Source organism: Stegostoma tigrinum, chromosome 4, assembly GCF_030684315.1.
Source record: "Stegostoma tigrinum isolate sSteTig4 chromosome 4, sSteTig4.hap1, whole genome shotgun sequence".
In the NCBI taxonomy this organism is placed as follows: domain Eukaryota; kingdom Metazoa; phylum Chordata; class Chondrichthyes; order Orectolobiformes; family Stegostomatidae; genus Stegostoma; species Stegostoma tigrinum.
Genome location: NC_081357.1, coordinates 64,711,899 through 64,734,680, shown reverse-complemented (window position 1 = coordinate 64,734,680; position 22,782 = coordinate 64,711,899). Strand labels below are relative to the sequence as shown.

The window sequence follows — 22,782 nt, the reverse complement described above, 5'->3', positions numbered from 1 at the left end:
TGTCGGCATTGCCTACTTGCTCTTATATTCTACCTATTAATAAAACCTAGGATTTTGAATGCTTTATTAACTGCTCCCTTCACTTGTCCTGCCACCTCCAAAGATCAGTGCACATGTCTATCCAGGTCCCTCTGCATTCCCTTTACTACTAAACCCCTTATGGTTATATTGACTGTCAATGCTGTTATTACGAATATGAGTCACCTTTGTCTGTATTGAACTATATCTGCCAGGTACCTGTCCAGTTTCACCAACTTATCTGTGTCCTTTCGAAGTTTTCAGTTTACCTTGTTCCAACTATAAAATTATTCCCTGCACACCAAGATCTAGATGATTAGTAAATATTCAGAAATATTAGGAAATGCAAAGTTCTCAATACCAACCCCTGGGCCACTTCAGTACAAACCTCATTCCAACCATACCTGTCTTTCCTATCATTCAGACAGTTTTGTATCCAAGTTGACGCTGATGAGCCATTTAGAAGCACACTTGTGATGCCAAGGCATAAAAATCTGTGGGAAGTTTTGGTTATAATAGTTGGGTGGTTGTTTTTCACTGGGGCAGACTCGGTGGGCCGAAGGGCCTTTTTCTGTGCTATAGACCTCTTTGACACCTAGATGAATTGCCAGTTTGTTAACCAGCCTTTTTATGCGGTGCTAAGGGATGGTAACATGTGGAATGCTGATGCCTGGAAACACAAGTTTCATTCCCACCATGGTAGCAAGGTAACAAACTAATGCAAATTCAGTTAGTTGCTAAATCAAGAACAAAAACCTGCATTTATTAACAATAATTCTGAAACTACCGGATTTCATAAAAACCAGTCTGGTTTACTGATACCCTTTCCGGGAGGAAAATTTGACATACTTACTAAGTAGGAGATTGATTCTTAGCTGCCTCTGAAATGTGCCAGCAAGCCAGTCAGTTATATAAAACTGAAATGAGAACAGAAATTACTGGAGAAACTCAGCAGGTCTGGCAGCACCTTTAGAGAGGAAGCAAAGTGAATGTTTTGACTCCAGTGACCCGTGTTCGGAACTGAATGCTGCTGTGTAGATAATCCTGCAGTTTACTGCTGACCTTAGAACTCCCCATTGGGAGAATCAGATTGCAGTTGCCTGTGTCTGCTTTGTCAGCTTTTTTGAACATGGACTTCAAACTGACTTGTTTCCGAGATGCCTCTTCAGTATCCATCTCTCCATCTCCAATCATTGTTAGTACCACAAATCAACATACTAACTGTCTTGAACAATGCAGTCTGAATTTGAATGCATTTAAAACCATTTCAGCTTGCATAGTGCTTTCTCCTTATTGATATTAAAGCTCTGCGTGTTGCCATAACTTCTCTAAGAGGATACCCAGTTGTATGTGTTTCCCGTTAAACAATTGGATGCAGCAATTGTTCAAAACCTGAATTGTCTTCTGATGTAGTTTCAGAGATCATCAATAACTTAATGCTTCAGTTAGGTTATGTAACATTCTCACCTCTTTGCTGATGGATCCTGTGCTTTGTCATCCTGGAGCCGTGTCTTATCATTTATACTTTGCTTCTGTTTGTTTGCTCTTTATACCCAAGTTGTTCTTCTCAACATTTTTACTCTTTATTATATGATCCTATATTCATCTGATAATTCCTCTTCCTTTCTCCTTACAATATTTCTAAAAACATTCTCTTTATTTCACTTCTTAATTTGTCTACAAAGCATCTAAGTACATCATTGTTTAGACTGAATTTGACTAATTTCAGACATATCTGCCTTTTTTTAAAAGTTTAATTCCTAGTAAAATTAGTGTTTTCGAAATAAATGGTAATATGCTATGTAGTTCAGTAGTGATTACCAAGACCTTTTAATGCCTGGCTTCTGTGTTTTTCTCTTTCTATTCATCCAGTACATTTTTTTTTTGAATTTCAATCATTAAACTGAACTTTAACATTCACCAAGTCATTCTTCAGAGGATCACACAGATTAAATTTATAAGTACGTGTTACATGGAAGTTCCAAAATCAGATTGAATTTCTAGTGAGTGTGGTACAGAATCTAGGGAAACAAGTGTTATTCAACTTGAGCTAAATTCACTAACTATGAAGGCAAAAATAGAGACTATGGGAGGTCAGCCACTGTGCAGAGCAGAAATTGTGACTTAGAAGGCTGTCCAGAGTTGGAGTGTAGGGAAGAACTGATGCGGCAATGATAAAGGATTCTGTATTTATGGAGACATTAAGAAAATTTGAGTTGCCTTAATGCCAGAGTTGAAAGGCAGTTAGAAAGGCACAGGAAAATCCACTTTTCCTGGACTATATTGACACAAAAAACCTAGGGTGAGAAGAGATACTTTCTAGTGAACCTGTTCAGAGATGTTATTACATACACCTAGAGCAGATGGGACTTGAATCTGGGCCTCCTGGACCAGGAGGACCCTCTTAGGTGAGAATAGGGAGGCAGTCCTAATAAATAAAAGGTGTGGAATAAGATTAAAAAGCAGGCCTCTAAAACTAATTATTGCTGGATTATTACCTGAACTACATGCAAATTGACACAAAGATAGGCCAACATTGGTGTGAATAGGCGAGTATCTTTTCCAGTGACATTCCTTGCAGTGCTGGTGCAAGAAGGAGCTGAAGAGTTGGGCTGGAATCCACCTGAACTGGAATGGGACCTAGTGAAAAGCACAAGTAAGGAGATGGCAGGGGCTTTAAATGAGTAAAATTGGGTGGGCAAGAGAGGAGAGAAATCCGAGAAATGAAATGAAATGAGCTCAATATGAATGAACTAGGAAAGGAGAGAAAACAGGGCCAGAAAATGACAGTCATAGAATAGGGAGAGAGGGACAGCGGGTGATAAGATGGTTAGACAATGAGAAGACCTCCTTGGATAAAATCTTGGAAATCGCTCCCTATCAGCACACTTGGTGTTAATTACAGCACAGATTGTAGATGTTCACTTGCCGCTCATCATGACCTTCTCGAGTGAACAGGGACAATCAATGCTTGCTAAGCCAATGATGCTCAAAGCTGGTGAACAAATTTGAAAAAAAATTAGATTACCTTTTACAATATTACACATAATGTCCATAATGAAACAGTAATAGTTTGCCAGGAACCAGATATATCATACATAAGTGAAGAGGGTACAAATGAGAGTATATACCTCTGTCTGCTGAGTAAACACACTAATATTTTTGAATAATACAGCCCTTCCTTGAGGCTTCCCCTGCTTGGCTGATAGTCTGTGACTGCAAAATTGAGAAACTATATTTCTTTAGTAAGAGTTTACATTTCAGTGATGAGATTTCAATCCACACCAACCAGCTCCAAAAACTCTGCTTGTAGTTTTCCTAGGTGTAAAAATTTCACTACAGCCGCTGAGATAATTTATAACTTCCTAAAACATCCATAACATGTTTAAAAATGCTAATTTACTTCATCTCCGGAATATAAGAAAAACCTTTAAAATAAATTTCATATCCATGTATTATGCAGTTTTGGATTTCTTATTTAATGAAGATATATATGAATTGGAGGTGGTATACAGGAGGTTTATTGGATTGGTAACTGGCATGATTGGATTATCTTGTGAGGATATTATGGACAGGAGGGGTCTTGTTTCACTGGAGTTTAGAAAAGTGAGGGTGTGTAAGATCCTGAATGGTCCTGACAAGATGGATATGGGAAAGATATTTGTCTTGTGGGTCAGTCAAGGGTTAATGGGGCCACTATTTTAAAATTAGGAGTCACTCTTTCAGGTCAAAGACGTGGAGGGTTTTTTTTCTCAAAGCGTTGTGCAACTGTGGAACTCTGTACCTCAGTAGGCAGCAGAGGTTGGGTCATTGAATACTTTTTAGAACAGCGGTGGACAGATTTTTGTTAGGTGGGGTTTTGAGGGGTGTTCACGTAGTTCGGAACGGGGAATTCAAAACAAACGGAGCAGCTATGATCCTATTAGATGGAGGAGCAAACTTGATGGGCCAAATAGTCTGATAAGTTAGTCAGTTCTTCCTGGGTCATTTCCTTAGCTGTGAACCAATATTTGTTGAGATACATTGTTTACATGACAGACTAACTTTCAAAAAAAAGAGACAACAAGTTTATCTCTGCCCACCTTAAACATTGGAGTTAATTCCCCAAAATATGGCTGCAGAACATCAGGAGTGGGAATTGAAGATGGCAGAGTATATCTCGAAAGGCAGTTATTGTTAGACATAGCGTGGCAGTGGAGAAAAGTGACAATGCCATATAGAACAGAAATGGATTTGATGTGGGCAAAAATGAAAGAAGGTAAATGATCAAACACACTAATATCTACATCTCCTTTAACAGTGGAAGAGAGGTGGAAAAGAAATGTCCAACCAAATTAGGGAAACAAGGGAAGCAATTTGTTACAGTAAAATTGATTGTCCAAAGCATACAGATAAAGGGAAAGAGCTCCTACAACGTGTACGGGGCAGCCTTTAAACCAAATATATAAGAACAGCAACCATAGAGGATTTACTACTGGACCTTGTAAAGATTGCAGATTACAGAAGTGATGTAGGGGAACATCCAAGCAACAGCCACTATAACATAAGCGTTGAAGTAGTAATTTTAAAAGAAAACATTAACATGACTAGGACTAAGATAATATTTTGGGGGGAAAAAATAACTGATATTGAGGAGCTGAGACTACAACTAGGAAAAATAAGTGAATGACAAGTGAAAGCCAACTAATATTATTGAACAGCAATGAAAAAAATTTAAAACTATGATCAAAAGCACCCTGCTTTTAAAAAAAACATAATTAGATATGGATATCCAAAGGAGCCTTGACAAGGAAAGTTAGATATAACCATTATGTGGACTGCTAAGGAGAGAATGATCAATACACAACACCAGAAGGTAAGGCTAAAGGAAAATTGGAAGGCAGAGAGGAAATATGAAATTACGTTATCAAGAAATAGAAAATGTTCACATTCAGCAGGTACGTGAACTGAAGTTGTTGCCAGAAGATGGACGCCATAACATCATAGGCAGTGATAGCATAATGGCACATTTTTTTAAAAAAAACTTTGCTTCTGTATTTTCTAAGGAGGCAGATCACTCAGCTATCATATTGGAAGATGAAATTAGAAATGGTATAACTGTATTTAGAATAAGAGCAGAAGGAATATTAAATAAACTAATCAAATTCAGTGGATTCATCCCAGATCTGAATATATTTCATCAATGCATCTAAAAATAATCTAGAGAAGAGAAAGCAGAGGCAGTATTTTACATTGGTTTAATAGTTTGTTCAAAAGAAAACATTGTATCATCAAACTGGTGACTATCTGATGTCACACCTATGTTTAAAAAGGGGGCTTGTACATACCCAGGGACAGAGCACAAGTAAGGTTAACATAGAATTCCTAATGGGGAAGAACATTCTCTTTAAAAAGCCAGAAACCATGTTTTATCAATCTCATGGAAGAGATTACCAGAGAAGAATCCAGGGTATTGTAGTTGAGATAACTTGTCTATAATCCCAAAATTTCTATGATCAGTTACCACATAATTGAATAGTCGTGAAAACATACCTTAGGAATAAGGATCAGAGTGGATGGTGAGCTGGTTGCAAGCCAGAAATCAGATTATAGAATCGTGGAATCCCCAAGTGTGGAAAACAGGCCATTTGGCCCAACAAATCCACACCAACCCTCGGAACATCTCACCCAGACCCACCCCCTGTAACACACTTAATGTACACATCTCTGAACACTCTGGGCAATTTAGCATGGCCAATCCACCTAGCTTGCTCATCTTTGGACTGTGGGAGGAAACCTATGCAGACACAGAGAGAATGTGCAAACTCCACTCAGACAGTTGCCCGAGGGTGGAATCGAACCTGGGTTCCTGGTGCTGTGAGGCCACTACTGAACCACCACGCTGCCCTAATGATTAGCAAATGGCACCAATTTGAGCTGAGGATCAGTGTTAGGACCAGAGTTGTCCGTAATTTTATTTTGACATTCTCAATAAATTTTGTAAATTTGTAGTTGACGGCAAGCCAAAATGGGAGGGGTGAGTATGGAATGGCCAGTATTGAAGAGGACAGCCTTAAGAGTTTGTAAAGAAGATGTTAATTATTTGCGGAATAAGAATATCACTGGGAAATGAATTTCATTAGATGTTACATTTTGGCAAGAAACCTAATGGTGACATTTATTATTGGGAAAATAAGAATTTAAGTGGGGTTGAAGAGATAAGGAAGTACAGATGTACCAATCATTAAAAACAGTGACGCAAACTAAAAATTGCATCAGAGATAATGGGAACTGCAGATGCTGGAGAATCCAAGATAACAAAGTGTGAAGCTGGATGAACACAGCAGGCCAAGCAGCATCTCAGGAGCACAAAAGCTGACGTTTCGGGCCTAGACCCTTCATCAGAGAGCCCGGGTCTAGGCCTGAAACGTCAGCTTTTGTGCTCCCGAGATGCTGCTTGGCCTGCTGTGTTCATCCAGCTTCACACTTTGTTATCACGCAAACTAAAAATGCAGGTTTGCAAAAAAAAAGTGCAAGCCAAGCATTAAGGTTTATTTATAGAGGATCAAAAATAGGGAAGTTAAGCTGTGTCCAATCTTGAATAAAACACATTTGGATACTATGTATATCTCTAGTTAACATGTTATTATAAGGGATATAAGCGTGGTAGATTGTGACCGTAACAATGTGGAATTTAACATTTAGTTTGAGTATGAGAAGCAACTGTGCTAAACTTAAACAACTAAAATAATTACAAAGAAATGAGGGCAGAGTTGACTGTAGTGGACAGGGGAAAGGAGTTTAACAGAAAAAGCAATTGATGAACAATGACTGATGTTTAATAGCTCATGATTGACAGCAAAGGCATATCCCTGTGAGGAAGAAGGACTCTCGGAAAGGGATAAAGTGACCATTTAAGTTAAGGTCAGTAGCAAATTGGAAAAAAAAAGCATAAAATGTGACAGAGATTTGTGGTAAGCTAGAGAATTGGGAATGTTTAAAAGTCAACAGAGGATGATCAAAAAGTAATAAGGACATAATAATCTGAGGGCAAGCTGGTGAGTGACAAAAACAGACAGTAAAAGTGTGTTTAAATATATAAAAAGGAAGAGACAGGTAACAGTGAAGATAGGCCCTTAGAGAATGAATTTTGGGGGGAAGAATAGTGGGGTTTAAGAAATGACAAGAGGAGTTGAACAAATACAAGAAAGATTGATGGGTTAGTGGGTTTGTGTGATTTATATGAACTTGCAAAAGATATTTAATAAGGTGCCATGTAATGGGCTTGCCACCATTTGTTTTTTTTTTAAAAGTGATTGCATGAATGCAAATTTGGTCCCTCTAACTTTGTCAAGAACCTTAAGATAATTAACTATAATTTGCCTTCAACACATCCACACTGGCTTAGTGTAATTAAACCACAATTAAAATAAGGACAAAAAAACAGGCTGGCGTGCCCATGATAGGAAGCTGAAAATAGTGATGAATGGTTGATTTCAGACTACATCCTGCACTCTCGACACCATCTGTGTCTCTTCCACATGGTGTTCAACATGGAGAAGTCTCCTCAACTAAAGCGGGAGTATGGAGGAGATGGTAATCAGCAGGAGATTTTCACATTCATACCAACTGCTGCCATGAGTCTCTTGACAGTGATAAATAATGATATATTTTTGGGTGCTTAACAGTGAGGAAGAAGGTGTTAGGTTACTGGAAGATCTAAATGGACTAATCAAATGGGCAGGTCAGAGGCAGATGGAATTTAAACTTGACAAATCTGGGGAGGTGCACTTTGGAATAAATATCAAGACAAGGGAATATTTAATCAATGACAAGGCACTGGGAAGCTTAGAGAAACAGAGATCTTGTGGCACTTGTTCATAGAAGCTGGCAAGATGGGTTATTGGAGTAGTTAAGAATGCCTATGGGATGCCAGCCTTTTTCGGTCATGTCATTGATGAGAACATCGGGGCCACATTGGAGATGTACAGAACTTTGGATAGGCAGAGTTGGATAACTGAGAGGGTTCTGGCCTCTACAGGAAGGATGTGATTGCGCTGGAATGGATACAGAGGAGATTCATCAGCATGTTGCCTGGATGGAGCATTTCAGCTGTGGAGAGAAGCTGGACTAGCTTGAGTTGTTTTCTTTTGGAGCAGAGAAGGTTGAGGGGGGACCTGATAGCATAGCATAAGATTATAGGGGCATGGATAAGGTAAACAGAAATCAGTTATTTCCTTTATGAGAGGGGTCAGTGACAAGGTGGGGCATACTTCTAAAGTGAAGGGCTGGAGATTTGGAGAGGTTTTGAAGAATAACTTCCACCGGAGAGTTGTAGTGTCTCGAATGTACTGCACGGCAGGCTAATTGAGTTGTGCAACCTCGCAGCCTTTTAAAAAGTACACGGGTGGGTACTTGAAGTATCGTAATACCCAAGGCTCTGGGCCTGGTGTGGGAAAGTCAGACTAATATAGGAATAGTATAGTTTTGTCAGTACAAATATGATAGGCTGAAGGGCCTCTTATGTACTGTATGATTCTATGATTCTAGCTAATCACAAACAAGGAGAAATTAAGGGTAATGTACCCGAACAGATCAGCTTACTATTCAGTAACTTCTGGATAATACTAAGTGGTCTTGTATGTTTGTTTTTTATGATCCCGTAACGTGATTTAATTTCTTTCCCCTACAGCATCCGGACCTCAAACAATAGCCAGGTCAACAAACTGACCTTAACCAGTGATGAATCTACACTGATAGATGAAGGAGTTGGTCGAAGTGATGGTTCCTTGGAAGATGGTAACAGTGCACATCGTGCAGAAGACAATGAGAAAGACGGTGTCACCTACAGTTATTCCTTCTTTCACTTCATGTTGTTTTTGGCTTCCCTCTATATCATGATGACTCTGACCAACTGGTATAGGTATGTAAGCTGTTAAAATCAAACATCTTTGCTGCTGACAGAGCAGTACTGTAAAATGGTAGTTACTTGTTCAGTACTCTGTATGTTGCTTGTTTTCTATCAAAACATGAGCCATGTACGTATTTGAATCATAGTTTTAGATGCATGTTATCACTAAACAGCAATGTTATAGCGAATGGTATAATATTAAAAAGGAATAGAGACATAACTCTTTTGACACCAAAAAATTAGAACTTGCATGCATTGTATCTTCACTTAAATATAATTTTTGCATTTGCATGTTTTGTTGTGGGAAGAATGTGTCATTCCGCTCACATTGAATTTGCTGTCCATTGTGGAACTACGCAATATCAATGAAGGAATTCTCAGGTTTAATCCTAGTTTATGTATCAAGGCCCTTTCCGTCATTCAACATGACCATGGTGGATCGTATATCTCAACCTGTGCTCTCTCCCAATATGGCTTAATACCTTTAGTCTCTCAAAATCTATTTCTTTCTTAAACGTATTCAGTAATTTGGTCTCCACAGCCTTATGAGTAGAGTGAATTCCACAGGTTCACCACCCTCAGAGTGAAGAAATTTATTTTCATTTCAGTCCAAAATAACCAATCCAATAGCCGGAGACACTTACTCCTTGTTCCAAATTCACCTGGCCAGATGTAAGATAATCCTACATCCACTCTGTCCAGCCATCGACAGCCATGTCAGAATTGTACATGTTAATGTGATCCCCTCTCAGCCTACTTGATCCACTGCTTCCTTACATGATAAACCTGTCATCCAGGAATCTATCTGGGTGAACTTTTATGCACGCTGTGAAAATATGTCTTTTCTTTAGTGAGAAGAGCAAAACTGCACACAGTATATCCAATATGGTCTCACTAATCTACTGTGCAGCTGCAATAGCATTTCATTGCTCCTGTCTCTGGTGGGAAACCTATGATTCACATTACACTGCATCTATCATGCATTTGCCAACTTGCTCAACTTATCAAAATTGCCCTTGACACCTCTTTAATTCCTCCTCACCACTCCCAATTTAACCTAATTTTGTGCCTATATTTGAAAGTATTATGTTTGCTTCTCTCATTCAAATTATTGATATTTATATACATACATAGATAGAAACACTGATCCTAGTGGGACCCCACAAATTATCATCTTCCACACTGAAAACAGGATCCTCTTTGCTAAACAATTCACTTTCCATGGTATTATATTATCGCCAATTCCCACATTTCTGCTGCCCTTGTCCTTTCGGATGGGAGTGGTCATGGGTTTGGACGATGCTGTCTGGGGATCTTTTGGTGGGTTTCTGGAGTGTATTTTGTGGATGGAATATGCTGCTGCTACTGAGCATTGGTGGTGGAGGTGGAGGGAGTGGAAGCTTGTGGATGTGGTGCCAACCAAACCGGTTGCTTTATCTTGGATGGTGTCAGTCGTCTTGAGTGTTGTTGATGCTCTACTCATTTGGGCAAATGGGGAACATTCCGCCAAATTCCTGACTTGTGCCTTTTGAGCGAGCTTTGGGGAGTTGCAAAGTAGGTTGCTTGCCAAAGTATTCCTGGTCTCTGACCTGCTCTTGTAGTTACTGTGTTTGTGTGGAGAGTCCAGTTGAGTTTCTGGTTTTAGTGGCCCCAGTGGTGATGGATTCACTGCAGTTGAGTGTCAGAGTGGTGGTTAGATAAGTCTTTTGGTGAAGGTTATTACATGGCATTTGTGTGGCGTGAATGTTACTTGCCACCAGTTAGTCTGAACCTGGATATTGTCCAGCTGTTGCCTCGGTACCTGAGCAGTTGCAAATGGTGCTGAACATTATACAATCATTGGCGAACATATCCTTCCAACACTGCTGGTTTTCTCCGTATGGTTGAGTCTGCACTGACCTGGGTGGCAACCTCAGATCAGACTGGCAGGATCTGGTGTCATGGCTGTCTCTGCCAGACCTGTGGTGGGAAGACAGTATCCCGCGCACCCACCCCCCCCCTCCCCGCACGATTTCATCCATCAGGAGCTCTAGGGTAAAGTTCATGAAGCAGGCACTAATTTACCCTTAATCTGTCATGTCTGGGCCAAGTGACTCGACGTACAGGGCACCAGGAAATTGCCATCATTTTACTGGGTGCACAATGGTCGTTTAAATATGGTGCCAAGACTAGGCATGCCAGGATATCCCACAATTGTTAAGTTCTTCCACATATGATGGGACAGAGATTTGGGCTCACAACAGATGAGAGGGGTACGTTGGGGCATGATATCTAGTTAATGAGGTGAGTTTAGAGGAATAATGTAAGAAACATAAGGAGACATAGATTTAAGGTGAGAGGGGAAAAGTTCAAGACAGATGTGTGAGGAAAGTTTTTTTACACAGAGGGTGGTAAGTACCTCGAACCTACTCCCAGGGAAGGTGGTAGAAGTAGATATGAATACAACATTTGAGAGGCATTTAGACAGACCCCATATGAACAGTCAGGGAATAGGACGATATTGACCATGCGCAGGCAGATGGGATTAGTTCAGAATGGAATTGTGGTCACCACAGAAATGATGGGTCAAAGGATCCGATCCTGTGCTGTCCTGTTCTGTGTTCTGTGTTAGATTAACTCCATAATTCTAACCCAATGAAAAATGCTCACATCTTTGTCTTTTTTGTTAAAAGGACTTCTCACAAGATTATTTATAACCCCATTTCATTGTACAAAACAAAACCTAGGATAGCCAGTACCCTACTTGATTCCTCAGCATACTATTTTTAAAAAAAATTGAACGCAAGTTAGGACTTATTTTCTGCCGCAGTATTATTGCTAATAATATTTCTATTTCTATTTCTAAGGTTTTGGAGTAGATTTGTAGCTCGGGTTATGGGTGTTGAGGTTGGTTGCCTCACCAAGCTGGTTTCTTGTATTGGAGACGTTTTGTTACCATGCTGGGTAATATCCTCAATGCAGCCTCCGATGAAGTGTTGGTGTGTTTTCCTGCCTGGTTTTTAAACTCTGGGGTCTGTTGAGATGAATTGCCTTGCTTCCGGTTTTCCTTCGTAGTGGGATGTATATGGGGTCAAGTTCAATATGTTTATTAATAGCATGGTTCGTGGAGTGCCATGCTTCGAGGAATTCTTGACCCTGTCTCTGCCTAGCCTGTCCTGGGACCTTGGTGCTGTCCCAGTCGAAGTATTGGTTCTCCTTGTCCATGTGGATTGAGATGCGTGAGTATTAGCCGTGTCTTTTTGTAGCCAGTTGGTGTTCATGTACTCTTGTTGTTAGTTTCCTTCCTGTTTGTCCGATGTAGTGTTTCTCGCAGTCTCTGCAGGGGATCTTGTAGATGACATTGGGCCTGTCCATGGCGGGGAGTGGGAGTTTAGTTTGGGTGAGCAGTTGTCGTTGGGTTGATATGAGTTTGTGTGTCACACTGATGCCCAGTAGTCGTAGGAGTCTTGCGTTGAGTTCCGACATGTTTCTGATATAGGGTAGTGTGATGAGTGTGTTGGGGCGTGTAGTATCTTTCTGATGCTGATCATGTAGGCATCTTCTGACCCAGTTCTTTGGATTTCCATTATCCTTGAAAACCTCGAAGAGGTATTATTCTTCCTCTTGGCATAGTTCTGTGTTGTTGCCCTTTCAAATAGTGTTCGCACGCAACTTTGTGTGTGCTGGGATGGTTACTGTTTAAGTTCAGTACCTGGTCTGTGTGTGTGGCTTTTCAGGGTACTTTCATTTGCAGTTCCCCATTTGTCTTGCACTCTACCGTGACACCCAGGAATGGGAGCTGTTTGTTCTTCTCCTCCTCTCAGGTGAATTTTATTCCAGTGAGTGTGTTGTTTATAAGTTTAAAAGAGTTTAAAAACCAGGTGGCAAAACACACCGATGCTTCATCGGAGGCGGCACTGAGGGTGTTACCCAGCATGGTAACGAAACATCCGCGAAACAAGAAACCAGCTCAGCGAGCCAACCAATCTCAACTAATACAATTTGGAAGATGAATAAATCTGACTTGTTCAGTGTTTTTGCATGTATCTCTGATTTCCTGTTTAATACCAACACCAATCTGATCACTACTGATTTGGAAGTTTATAAATAATTCCGATTGTTTTCTGCCCTTTGTTGCCTCTTTGCTCCATCTTGTCTGATTGAGTGAGAAAATCTTGAAGTACGCTGCCCTTTCTCACTATTTGACCAAATTCATATTTCACTAGCAACACCACCCTACTTCCTTATTCTTCTTCCCTGTCTCAAAGATTGAACACCCTTGGTTGTTCTACTCCCAGCCTTGACCACCTCTGGCTCTTCTCCCTTGCCCTTCTGTATGTTCTGTGGCCACTCAGTTACATCCTTGGCCCTGGTGTCAGGGAAGCGATGTGCTATCCTGGTGTCATGTTTGTGGCCGTAGAAGCATTAATGTGTTACCTTTACGATAGAATACCAAATTGCTGTTGCTCTCCTTTTTTTCTCTCAGTCCACCCGGACTGTGGAGATGAACAGCTGCTTGTGCCATGGACTCGTCTTGTCTAGCATTCCCTCAAAAAGTGTGCATGTGTGGAAACTGGGTGAGAATTCCCACCATTTGAGTTTACTTGAAATTCACTGCTTTTGTATTCATGGTGGAAAACCTTAGCCACTGAGTGCTCAAGTCAGAAAATCTAGCATATCCTGTTAAAGTATTCTAAAGATTGATAATTGGAAAGCTTAGAATTTTTAATACATGCCCTTCTGAAGTGAGGACCAAGGAGTCCTGGGGAGAACAAGTTGGAAAATTGATCCTATGAAAGCAATCTTGCCAAAGTAGTGGAGCATTTGCAACTGTTGCCAAACCCATTAAGGATGCAAATAGGGTAAGTAACTGGAGTGATATTGTGAAGGATACTTAATTTTAAAGTATGGCATTATTTAGAAAACTAATATCTAAGCAACAAATATGGTTTTCTTTCCATTTGCAGCCCTGATTCCTCGTACGAAATAATGACGAGTAAATGGCCGTCAGTTTGGGTGAAGATTTCTTCTAGTTGGATCTGCATCATGCTATATGGGTGGACCCTGGTTGCTCCACTTGTGCTGACAACTCGTGATTTTGATTGAAGCATAAACTGAAGCATGAACAGTTAATGTTTTCTGTTGACATGCCTGGGTTTATGCAACTGAAATCTAAATGCAGTGTTAAATAACTAATTGTGTGTTCTGCCATGTGATATTTATTTCCTCTCCATTTTATTGCATAATTGGACTAAACATGGAGTTATTTTTGCTGAATTGCACATTAAATGCTAATTACTGAAGTAAAATATTTGATTTGTAGATTGTTGAATGTGTGACAATCTCAAAAATTAAATGTGCCCACACTTCTAAAGAAGTGGAAAAAGCAACTTATTTAAGAAAAACAATGTCTTGAAATGTCTGATTGATTGGTCTTTTGTTTTTAGCTTTGCTTGTTTGTCTAGGCTAAGGCTTTGTCAGCATTTGTATAGATTACATTGTGTAAAATGGTTGTGTAGGAATTGCTTTTAGTGTGCACAAAATGTAAATGAGTTAAGTCAGTTAATACTGCTGATATTTGACTAACCTTGCTTTGACCCAACTTTGAAGTTGACAGGGCGTGAATTCTGTTGTGGATGTTATTGTAAACAGCATAAATTATCTTGCTGATTCATAGTTATAAATGGTATTGAATGAATATCTAATGTCTGCACTGATCATTTGACCTAGGCTGATTAACTTAAGTATAAATTTACAATTGATACTGATTGATATAGGATAATGGTATCTTCAAGTACAGGAACTGAATGTAGTTTATTGCCCAATTGTCTTTGTCTTTTAAAGTACTGTTATTTTTGCATGCATAATGGTAACTGAGCTATTCTTGCTGTTAGTAATAACAGATGTATAGTTACTGCTCATATTTTAAAGGCCTGAGTTATTGACCTTTTGTGGCCTTAGTAAAATGATTGCTTGGAAACATTCCTTCCTACTGCCATGACGTTAAAAATTCAGTATTAATGATGGAAGGTATCATATGCCTAATTCTGAAAAAAATATGCCACATACATTTATTAGTCTATTTTCTGCTTAATCATTTTCCTTTTAAGAGATGTTTTCCACTTATTTACATGATTAAATTTTCTTCAGACAAAGCAAATGTATATTTCTTATTGATAGCACTATATCAACACTCACACCTATCAAGAGTAAGCCATGGTAGGACCAAATTAATTCTTCTACCATGCAAATCCAAGTATATTTGCATAGTGAAGCATAAGTCTTCATTTCATTACTGGAGGACTAAATTAAGGCACTAAACTTTAAGCTGTTTGCATCACAGATGACCAAACTCAAAGAATTACAAGGTATATTTTGTTGGTGAGATGTAATATATACTCCTGAAAAATGCAAATAGATCTGGTTATAACACCAACAACACAGAAGCTTAATCCAAAAATCGGATCATAGTAGTTTTTTTTTAATGGTCATGGAATGTAGAATGGTGCATTCAGTTGTCCCAAGCTAGGTTTGGGGCAAATGATATTTGCACAATACAAAATTGCAAGGTATTTCACACATCGTTGCTTTAAGCAACAACATAAAACAATGCCATGTAATGGCACAGCAATAGTACAAAAAAATTAAACTTACATAAAGCTGCATTTCTGATGGAATTTAAGAGTACAGGGAACAAGATCTTTATATATATTAGCAAAAATTGATTACAACATATTTACATGAAACAATACAGGACACTAACTACACAAACCAATCTTACAGTATAAATTAAATGTTTCAAGTTAAGTTAGTCTTTAGCTGAATGTTGAATAACAATAGTTAAACTTATTGGCTAACTGTCCAGTAAAGAATTTTCACCATCTAGACTATTAGAGGGAGTCAATTCACAAAGGTAAAACAGTGTTTCTTCTCTTGCTTCTTCTTCTGTTAAAGGTTCTAATTTAAAAAGTTGACTGGTTTTCTTCTTATTTTCCTGTTCTACTTTTTCTGTGTTTTCATTTTTCTGTAGGTGATTGTCTTCACATGTACACTTAAGGCCTGAAGTAGTGTTTTCCTTTTCCAATAAAGAGGATGCATTTCCATCCAAGAAAGTTAGCACAGGGTACATATTGTATTGCATCAGTTGCTTTCCTGCAAGTAAACCACTAATGAGCTTTTTAATGCAAGACAGAGGACAGAAATCCAAGCAGGCAGTAACTTTAACTTTCGTATAAAAGTATCACATGCTGTATTGGGAAAAATGCTTTAGGAAAAATAAAGCAAAACAACAAGCTAGCAAAATAAACCAGTCTGGCATCTAATTCTAGACAACAATATCAAGCAACAAAGTTGTACCTAATCACAACATAACTGATTTAAACCAGAGGAGAACACTCTTGTACTTCAGTGACAGTGTCCCTATCCTGGACGCAGAGGCTCAAGTTGAAGTCCCACCTGCTCCAGAGGTTGGTGATAGATGGTCTGAACAAGTTGATTAAAGATACTTTAAAACCAGATGAAAAGGCCCTCTTGAAGCACAATGTTAGTGTCTCTACCCCTAGATTATAAGGCCCAGTTGTTCCTGAGGCATGTAATTACTAATCAACCTGTTGAAAGATGTTAATAGGATAATTAAAAAAAGATTAGTGATTTCTCTCAGTGCAGAAGTAGTGAGAGTCCAAAGACCTGAGTTCAAGTTTCACCTGCTCCTAGAGGTGTGCAATAACACATCTGGACACCCTGATTAAAAATATCTTAAACTAGATGAGGACTCTCGGGTGCATTGCTAGTGTCCCTACATCTAAGCAAGGAAGTCATGGTTCAAGTCCCATCTGCTCCAGAGGTGCACAATAACATCTGAGCTGGCTGATTAGAAAATATGTACCAGAACGTTAACCTTTAGGGACTCTTGTGGTGCAGTGGTAGTGTCTGGACCTCTTGCTCAGGGTGTCAAAGTTCAAGCCCCACACTCGAGGTATATAGTAACATCTCTGAACTGGTTGATTAGAAAATCTTAAGCACGATAGATCAGCAGGCAACTCTAGACATCAGACACAACAAAGGCAAATCTATTCAGTCAATCACTCCACTAATGTCTGGGAACTTGCACCACAATCACAAGAGTAAACCTACAGCCTAGCTAAGCAACAGCACAGCAATCAAATACATACCTTTTTGGTCAACGTCACAGATTACTTCAAGACTATTTCTAGCTATGTACTATTCCACAGAGGTGTTAGCATGTGGTACACAATCAAGAGGAAGTGACTCTGGCAGTCTTGTGAAGCCACCTTGGTATTTCATAAGATACAGCCAATCTGTCTCCATCCTTAACTCCTCAAGATTTCAAAAAAAGCCACTATCTACTTCAATACTTCCATTGATTTCACAACTCTCCAGGGTAGAGAATCCCAGCCATTCACTACCCTCAGAAGAAATTCCTTCATATCAGTTTTAAATTAATGTCCCTTTTGTTCTACAATTATGTCACCTAGTTTGAGATTCCTCCACTAGGGTAAATGTTTTTTCAACATTTACCCTGTCAAATTTCCTCAATCTTCTATGTTTCAATAATATCGCTCCTCATTCTTCTAAACTCTAATCAAAAGGCCTAAATTGTTCAGCTATCCCTGCTCGTCAACTCCAACACAGGGAGTAGTGTAGTGAGTTGCATTTGAACTGCCTCCAATCCCAGTATATCCTTTGTTCAAGACAAGGACAAAACCGTACAGTGTTGTGTGTGTGTGGCCTCACCAACACCCTGTACAGTTGTTAGATTTCCCCCTTTTTAAAGTCCAACCCCTAGCACGAAAGGCCAAAATATCATTTGTTATCTTAATCACAAAGTATCTGCATGCTAGCTTTCTGCTTTATACACTGCATCACTGAGGGATATGGATGCTTTTTTTTTTGAAAGGTGTCTTGCTCCATTTAAATAATATCCTTTTGATCTTTCCTTCTGAAGTGCACGGGCTGTAACTTTTCTACATGTCTCAGTATGAGACAACTCTTCAGGGACCTATAGATGACTCCCACCCATGCCTTTCATCCAACATGATTCCACATAGGGTCTCTCTCACTATATCACAACTCACCACTTCACGAACACCATCATTTATTAATTTAAAGCTCTATCTACAATGCTAATAGTACAATTCACTACGACACTCGTCCCAGCATGGCTCAAATGTTCTCCATAAGAGAACAGGACTTTCTTACCCAACAGTGGTGACAGTGCCCCATGAACTGAAACCCACTTCTCCCATACTAATCTTTCAGCCACAAATTTACATCCCTAATCATGTTTTAAGGATGCCAATTTGTCTCAAGGCTAGCTCAAAATACATTTGCACAGACAGAATGTACATCTATTCAAAATATTTGATCATTGTACAGAGCTCTTAAAAGTCCCTCCAGAATTCAGTTATCAGGGCCAACAGGGAGACACCACAGTACACTGTTACCATGACAAGTTGCAACTACAAGTTCATATATAAACTTTATGTAATTTATGTAAAACTCATTTATATAAACCAAAAACAGCAAGGGGCCCCACCACTGACCATGTGGGATTCCACTGGGCACAGACCTCCAGTTGGAAAAACAGATCATAGAATCCCTAGTGTGGAAACATGCCCACTCTGCCCAACAAGTCCACACCAACCCTCAGACATCCCACCCATAAGCATCTCTCTATAACCCACTATTTCCACACATTTTACGGGCAATTTAGCACGGCCAATCCACTTCGTCTGCACATCTTTGGACTGTGGAGGGAAACCGGAGCACCGAGAGGAAATCCACGCAGGCACGAGGGGAATGTGCAAACTCCACACTGACAGTTGTCAGAGAGTGGAATTGAACCTGGGTTCCTGGCGCTGTGAGGCAGAAGTGCTAACCACTGAACTACTGTACCACCTCTACTTCAAGCACTGGCCTCTGCCTCCTGCAACTCCACCAACTGTGGATCCTAGTTTGCCAATTTCCAAATGAACAGGAAAAAAAAACAAATCCTAAGCACTAACCAGTATCAGAAGATTTGTTTTCATCCACTTTGGATTCAGCTCCATTTCGATTTTCTTTCACACTTGACACCTAGGCATGAGGAAAAGGAATTTGTGCATGAACATCATATCAAACTAATGTGAATTAGTGAACTGTATATATCTGACATGGTTTAGAATCTCAGTTCATTTATGTTCGACATCCTTCCGATTCTCTGACATTCAGTGGAGAGGAAATTCACTTAAAATTCTTAATGTGATCCTTACATAATTAGAAACAATGTTCCCCTGGACCTCATAGAAACACGCAAATTCAAAGTAGTAAACCAATGGTCCTTCCAGTCTGTCCCATCATTCAATAAGATCAAGACAGATCTGTTTGTGTTTTGAATTCCACATACTCATATCCCAGTTGATTATCTAGTGTAACGAGACTGCAGCCCTGTGAGTTCAAAATATTCAATGATTCTTGTCCACTGATTCAAGGTAGAGAGAATTCCAAAGTCATACAACCCGAAAAACACACTGCCTCCTTCCTGTCCTGAAAGGGCTATCCCTACTTTTAAAGGAAGACTCCACATTCCAGACTTATTCTCAAGTGGAATCATTCTTTCCACATACATCTTGTCAAGACCATTCAGGATCTTTTTACACTTCAATTGAGTCACCTCTCAACTTTGTCCTTTTACAGTGTGGAAGCAGGCGATTCGGCCCATTGTGTCCACACGGACCCTCCAATGACCAAATGACCTAGACCCACCCCCTTACTCTGAGTAACCCTCTTATTCCCTGACTAATACACCTAGCCTGCACATCCATGGACACAGAAATTTACCATGGCCAATCCAGCTAACCTGCACATCCTTTGACTGAGAGGGGTAACCGGAGCATGCTGAGGAAACCCACACAGACACGGGGAGAATGTGTAAACTCCACACAGACAGTCAGCTGAGGTTAGAATCAACCCAGAGTCTCTGGCACTGTGAGGCAGCAGGACTAAGCAATGAGCCACCGTGCCGGCCCAGTAACATGCAAAGCTGTTAGGTGGAGCAGGGAGATCCTCACCCCTACTCTGTGTAACCCTGTGTTTCTCATGACCAGTCTACCTAGTCTGCACATCCATGGACACTATGAGCCAACTACCATGGCCAATCCACCTAACCTGCACATCTCTGGGCTGTGGGAAGAAACTGGAGCACTAGGAGGAAAACCCACAGAAACATGGGGAGAATTTTCTAAACTCCAGTGGAAATACTCAGACTATCCAACCTGTCCATATCAGACAACCCTTTCATTCCAGGTATCAGTTTAGTAAACTTTCTCTGAACTGCTTTCAACGCACTTAGATTCCTCCTTAAATATGGAAACTAAAACCACACATAGGGTGAGATGTGGTCTCACCAATGCTCTATAATACTCAGGACTTGCAGATGATATTCAGTGCTCAGCATAACACCATCATATGATCACAGAGACAAAAATAAATAATGTTTACAGATGTTTTCTTGCAAGGTAAGAGAAATCAAGAAATTATTCTATAAACAGATATCTGATGCATTAACTGGAAGGGCAATTCAGGAATAAACATCACATTCCAGGATATTTCCTTTGCAACTCTGTTTCTAGAATTCAGTTGTCATGTACAAAGTTACAACCAGCTTTATAAATGTTAATAAAACACCAGAGGCTTTATGATATTTTTGTAGCAGTTGAGACGCTTTGCTGGTTCAATGCATTTGAATTACCACCTGAATGGTTTGTTTTTGACGAACACTGCTGTATTTTAGCAAATTACATTTTCACCACACAATGGACAAGTATTTTACATAGAGAGAGGAATCCAAGCTATCTCTATACATAAAAATACAATCTGTCATGGAGAATGCAGTCGCCTGGATTTTATCTTTTATAAAACTAAGTTTTCAACAAGGGCAAAACTTAAATATAACTGGTTCCATTCCCTTTCTCAGTAACTTAACAAGTTAACCATTTTGAACATTGCTAAAATGGAGACAAGTTGAACTTTTTTTTTTAAATTGTGCACTCATCAGAACTAGTCAGGTCCATGAATAGTTCTGCTGGATAAGACATCATTCACTCCCATGAACCGAACCTCTTCCCTAATATGTTGTCTCATGAGGTTCAGAAAAAAGGGCCAATCTCACATAGCTTAGTAAATCAATCATCCTTCATTTAGAAGGAAGGTGATTCTAGGATGTTCTCCCTAACATATTCAATCATTAGCCCTTATGGTGAAGCAGTGTCTGGGGTATTTTAATGTACTACCAACAAACATTAACTTTTACATGAAATTGTGATAGAAGGTGTAAAAGGATTTATTTTAAGAGGTTCGACTTTGATCTAGTGGCATAAAATATTTCCTCCAAGATGCACGCTGCACTCTAATGTCCTGTGCTCAGCACTGATTTCTGGCTCCATAAGCCACTGCCACACAAGGCATGAAGGGGGTTTGGTCTGTGTGAATGGGGGAAATTTAATGAATAATGCCAGCATTTCTGGAGCGATTTTTTTTTGACAATCTGCATGCGAGTGTGTGTTCCTAGAATGGTAATGATAATTTGTTTGCAAAATGAAGAGTTTTGTGAGTGGAGATAAATATTAACAGCATTGAATTGTATTCAACTAGAAGAATCTGGAAATTTGTCTTGCTCAGGGTAAAATCCATTGCTTGGAGAGCTTTTCTTTCCAGTTTGCAGAGGACCTGATGGAAGTTAGATGCATGGAGTTTTTCCTGAAGAAAGGAGACAGTTTAGAACTGTTAAGAAACAGGTTACCTCTATGTCAAGAATTTCAGTTTGAATATTTGACACTAGAAGTGTTTGGTCAGAACAGAGAAGGGATTATTAAAGCTGAGAAAGTCTCAAGTTCAGTTCTGCGAATCCTCAAAGAGGCTATCAAACTTTCAAGATCAGGAGTTGAAAGAAACAGTCAAATCAAACCTGTAGATGTGACTGGTCTTTGAATACTGTAAAGTGACCGTGCTGGAATATGGCAAGATACAATGTGTTTGAAAAATCTATCAAGGTTTATCTGTCATAGGGAAAATACGAGGTTGGGACGATGGCTCTGTGGTTAGCACTGCTGCCTCACAGTGCTAGGGTCTCGGGTTCAATTCTACCTTGGGCAACTGTCTGTGTGGAGTTTGCACACTCTGCCCACGTTTGTGTGGGTTTCTGCTGGGTGCACCAATTTCCTCCCAAAGTCCAAAGACACGCAGGTTAAGTGGTTTGGCCATGCTAAATTGCCCATGGTGTCCAGGGGTGTGCAAGTTAGACGGATTGGCCATGTGAAACACTGAGTTGGGGGGAATGGGTCTGGGTGGATACTCTTCAGAGGGATGGCATGAACTTGTTGAGCCGGTTGGCCTGTTTCTCCACTGTGGGGATTCTATGACTAGGATGTATTATTAGAATCACTATAACAGGACACTTGGATAAGTTCAAGCTAATCAAGTAGATCCAACGTCGCTTTTTCAAAGAAAGATCATGTTGAACTAATCTTACTAGTAGCTTGGGCTGTGGATAAAGGGGAACAAGTGGATGCATTGTACTTAGATTTTCAGAAGACATTTGATAAGATGCCACATCAAAAAAGTTATTGTGGGGGAAATAAAAGCTCAATGTTGTGGGTAAGAAGATTAGGTCACTGGCAAAAGCAAAAAGTGGGAACAAATAGGTCTTTTTTAAGTTGGTAGAACGTTACGAGTGGCCACAAGTGTCAGTGCTAGGGACACAACTCTTTACAATGTCTCCGAATGGTGGAGGAACCAAAGGCATTGTTGCTAAGTTTCATGACACTACAAAGATACATAAGAGAATGGGTTGTCAGAGTATACTGATATGTTAAGAGATTGGGCAAAGATCTGGCAAA

The 22,782-nt window shown here is 39.7% G+C and overlaps 2 protein-coding genes across 2 annotated transcripts in view; one reads left to right on the top strand and one right to left on the bottom strand.

The window, feature by feature from the left end:
• The window catches only part of serinc1 (serine incorporator 1), a 41,170-nt gene extending 25,167 nt beyond the window's left edge, over positions 1-16,003 (top strand). The window contains exons 9-10 of the mRNA XM_048530655.2: positions 8,690-8,920; positions 13,855-16,003. Coding sequence (XP_048386612.1) covers positions 8,690-8,920; positions 13,855-13,993 — 370 coding nt within the window. The 3' untranslated portion in view covers positions 13,994-16,003. The remainder of the gene's footprint in view (positions 1-8,689; positions 8,921-13,854) is intronic.
• The window catches only part of hsf2 (heat shock transcription factor 2), a 29,968-nt gene continuing 22,533 nt past the window's right edge, over positions 15,348-22,782 (bottom strand). Inside the window, exons 11-12 of the mRNA XM_048530653.2 lie at positions 18,913-18,982; positions 15,348-16,039 (exon numbers count right to left, since the gene is read on the bottom strand). Coding sequence (XP_048386610.1) covers positions 15,741-16,039; positions 18,913-18,982 — 369 coding nt within the window. The 3' untranslated portion in view covers positions 15,348-15,740. The remainder of the gene's footprint in view (positions 16,040-18,912; positions 18,983-22,782) is intronic.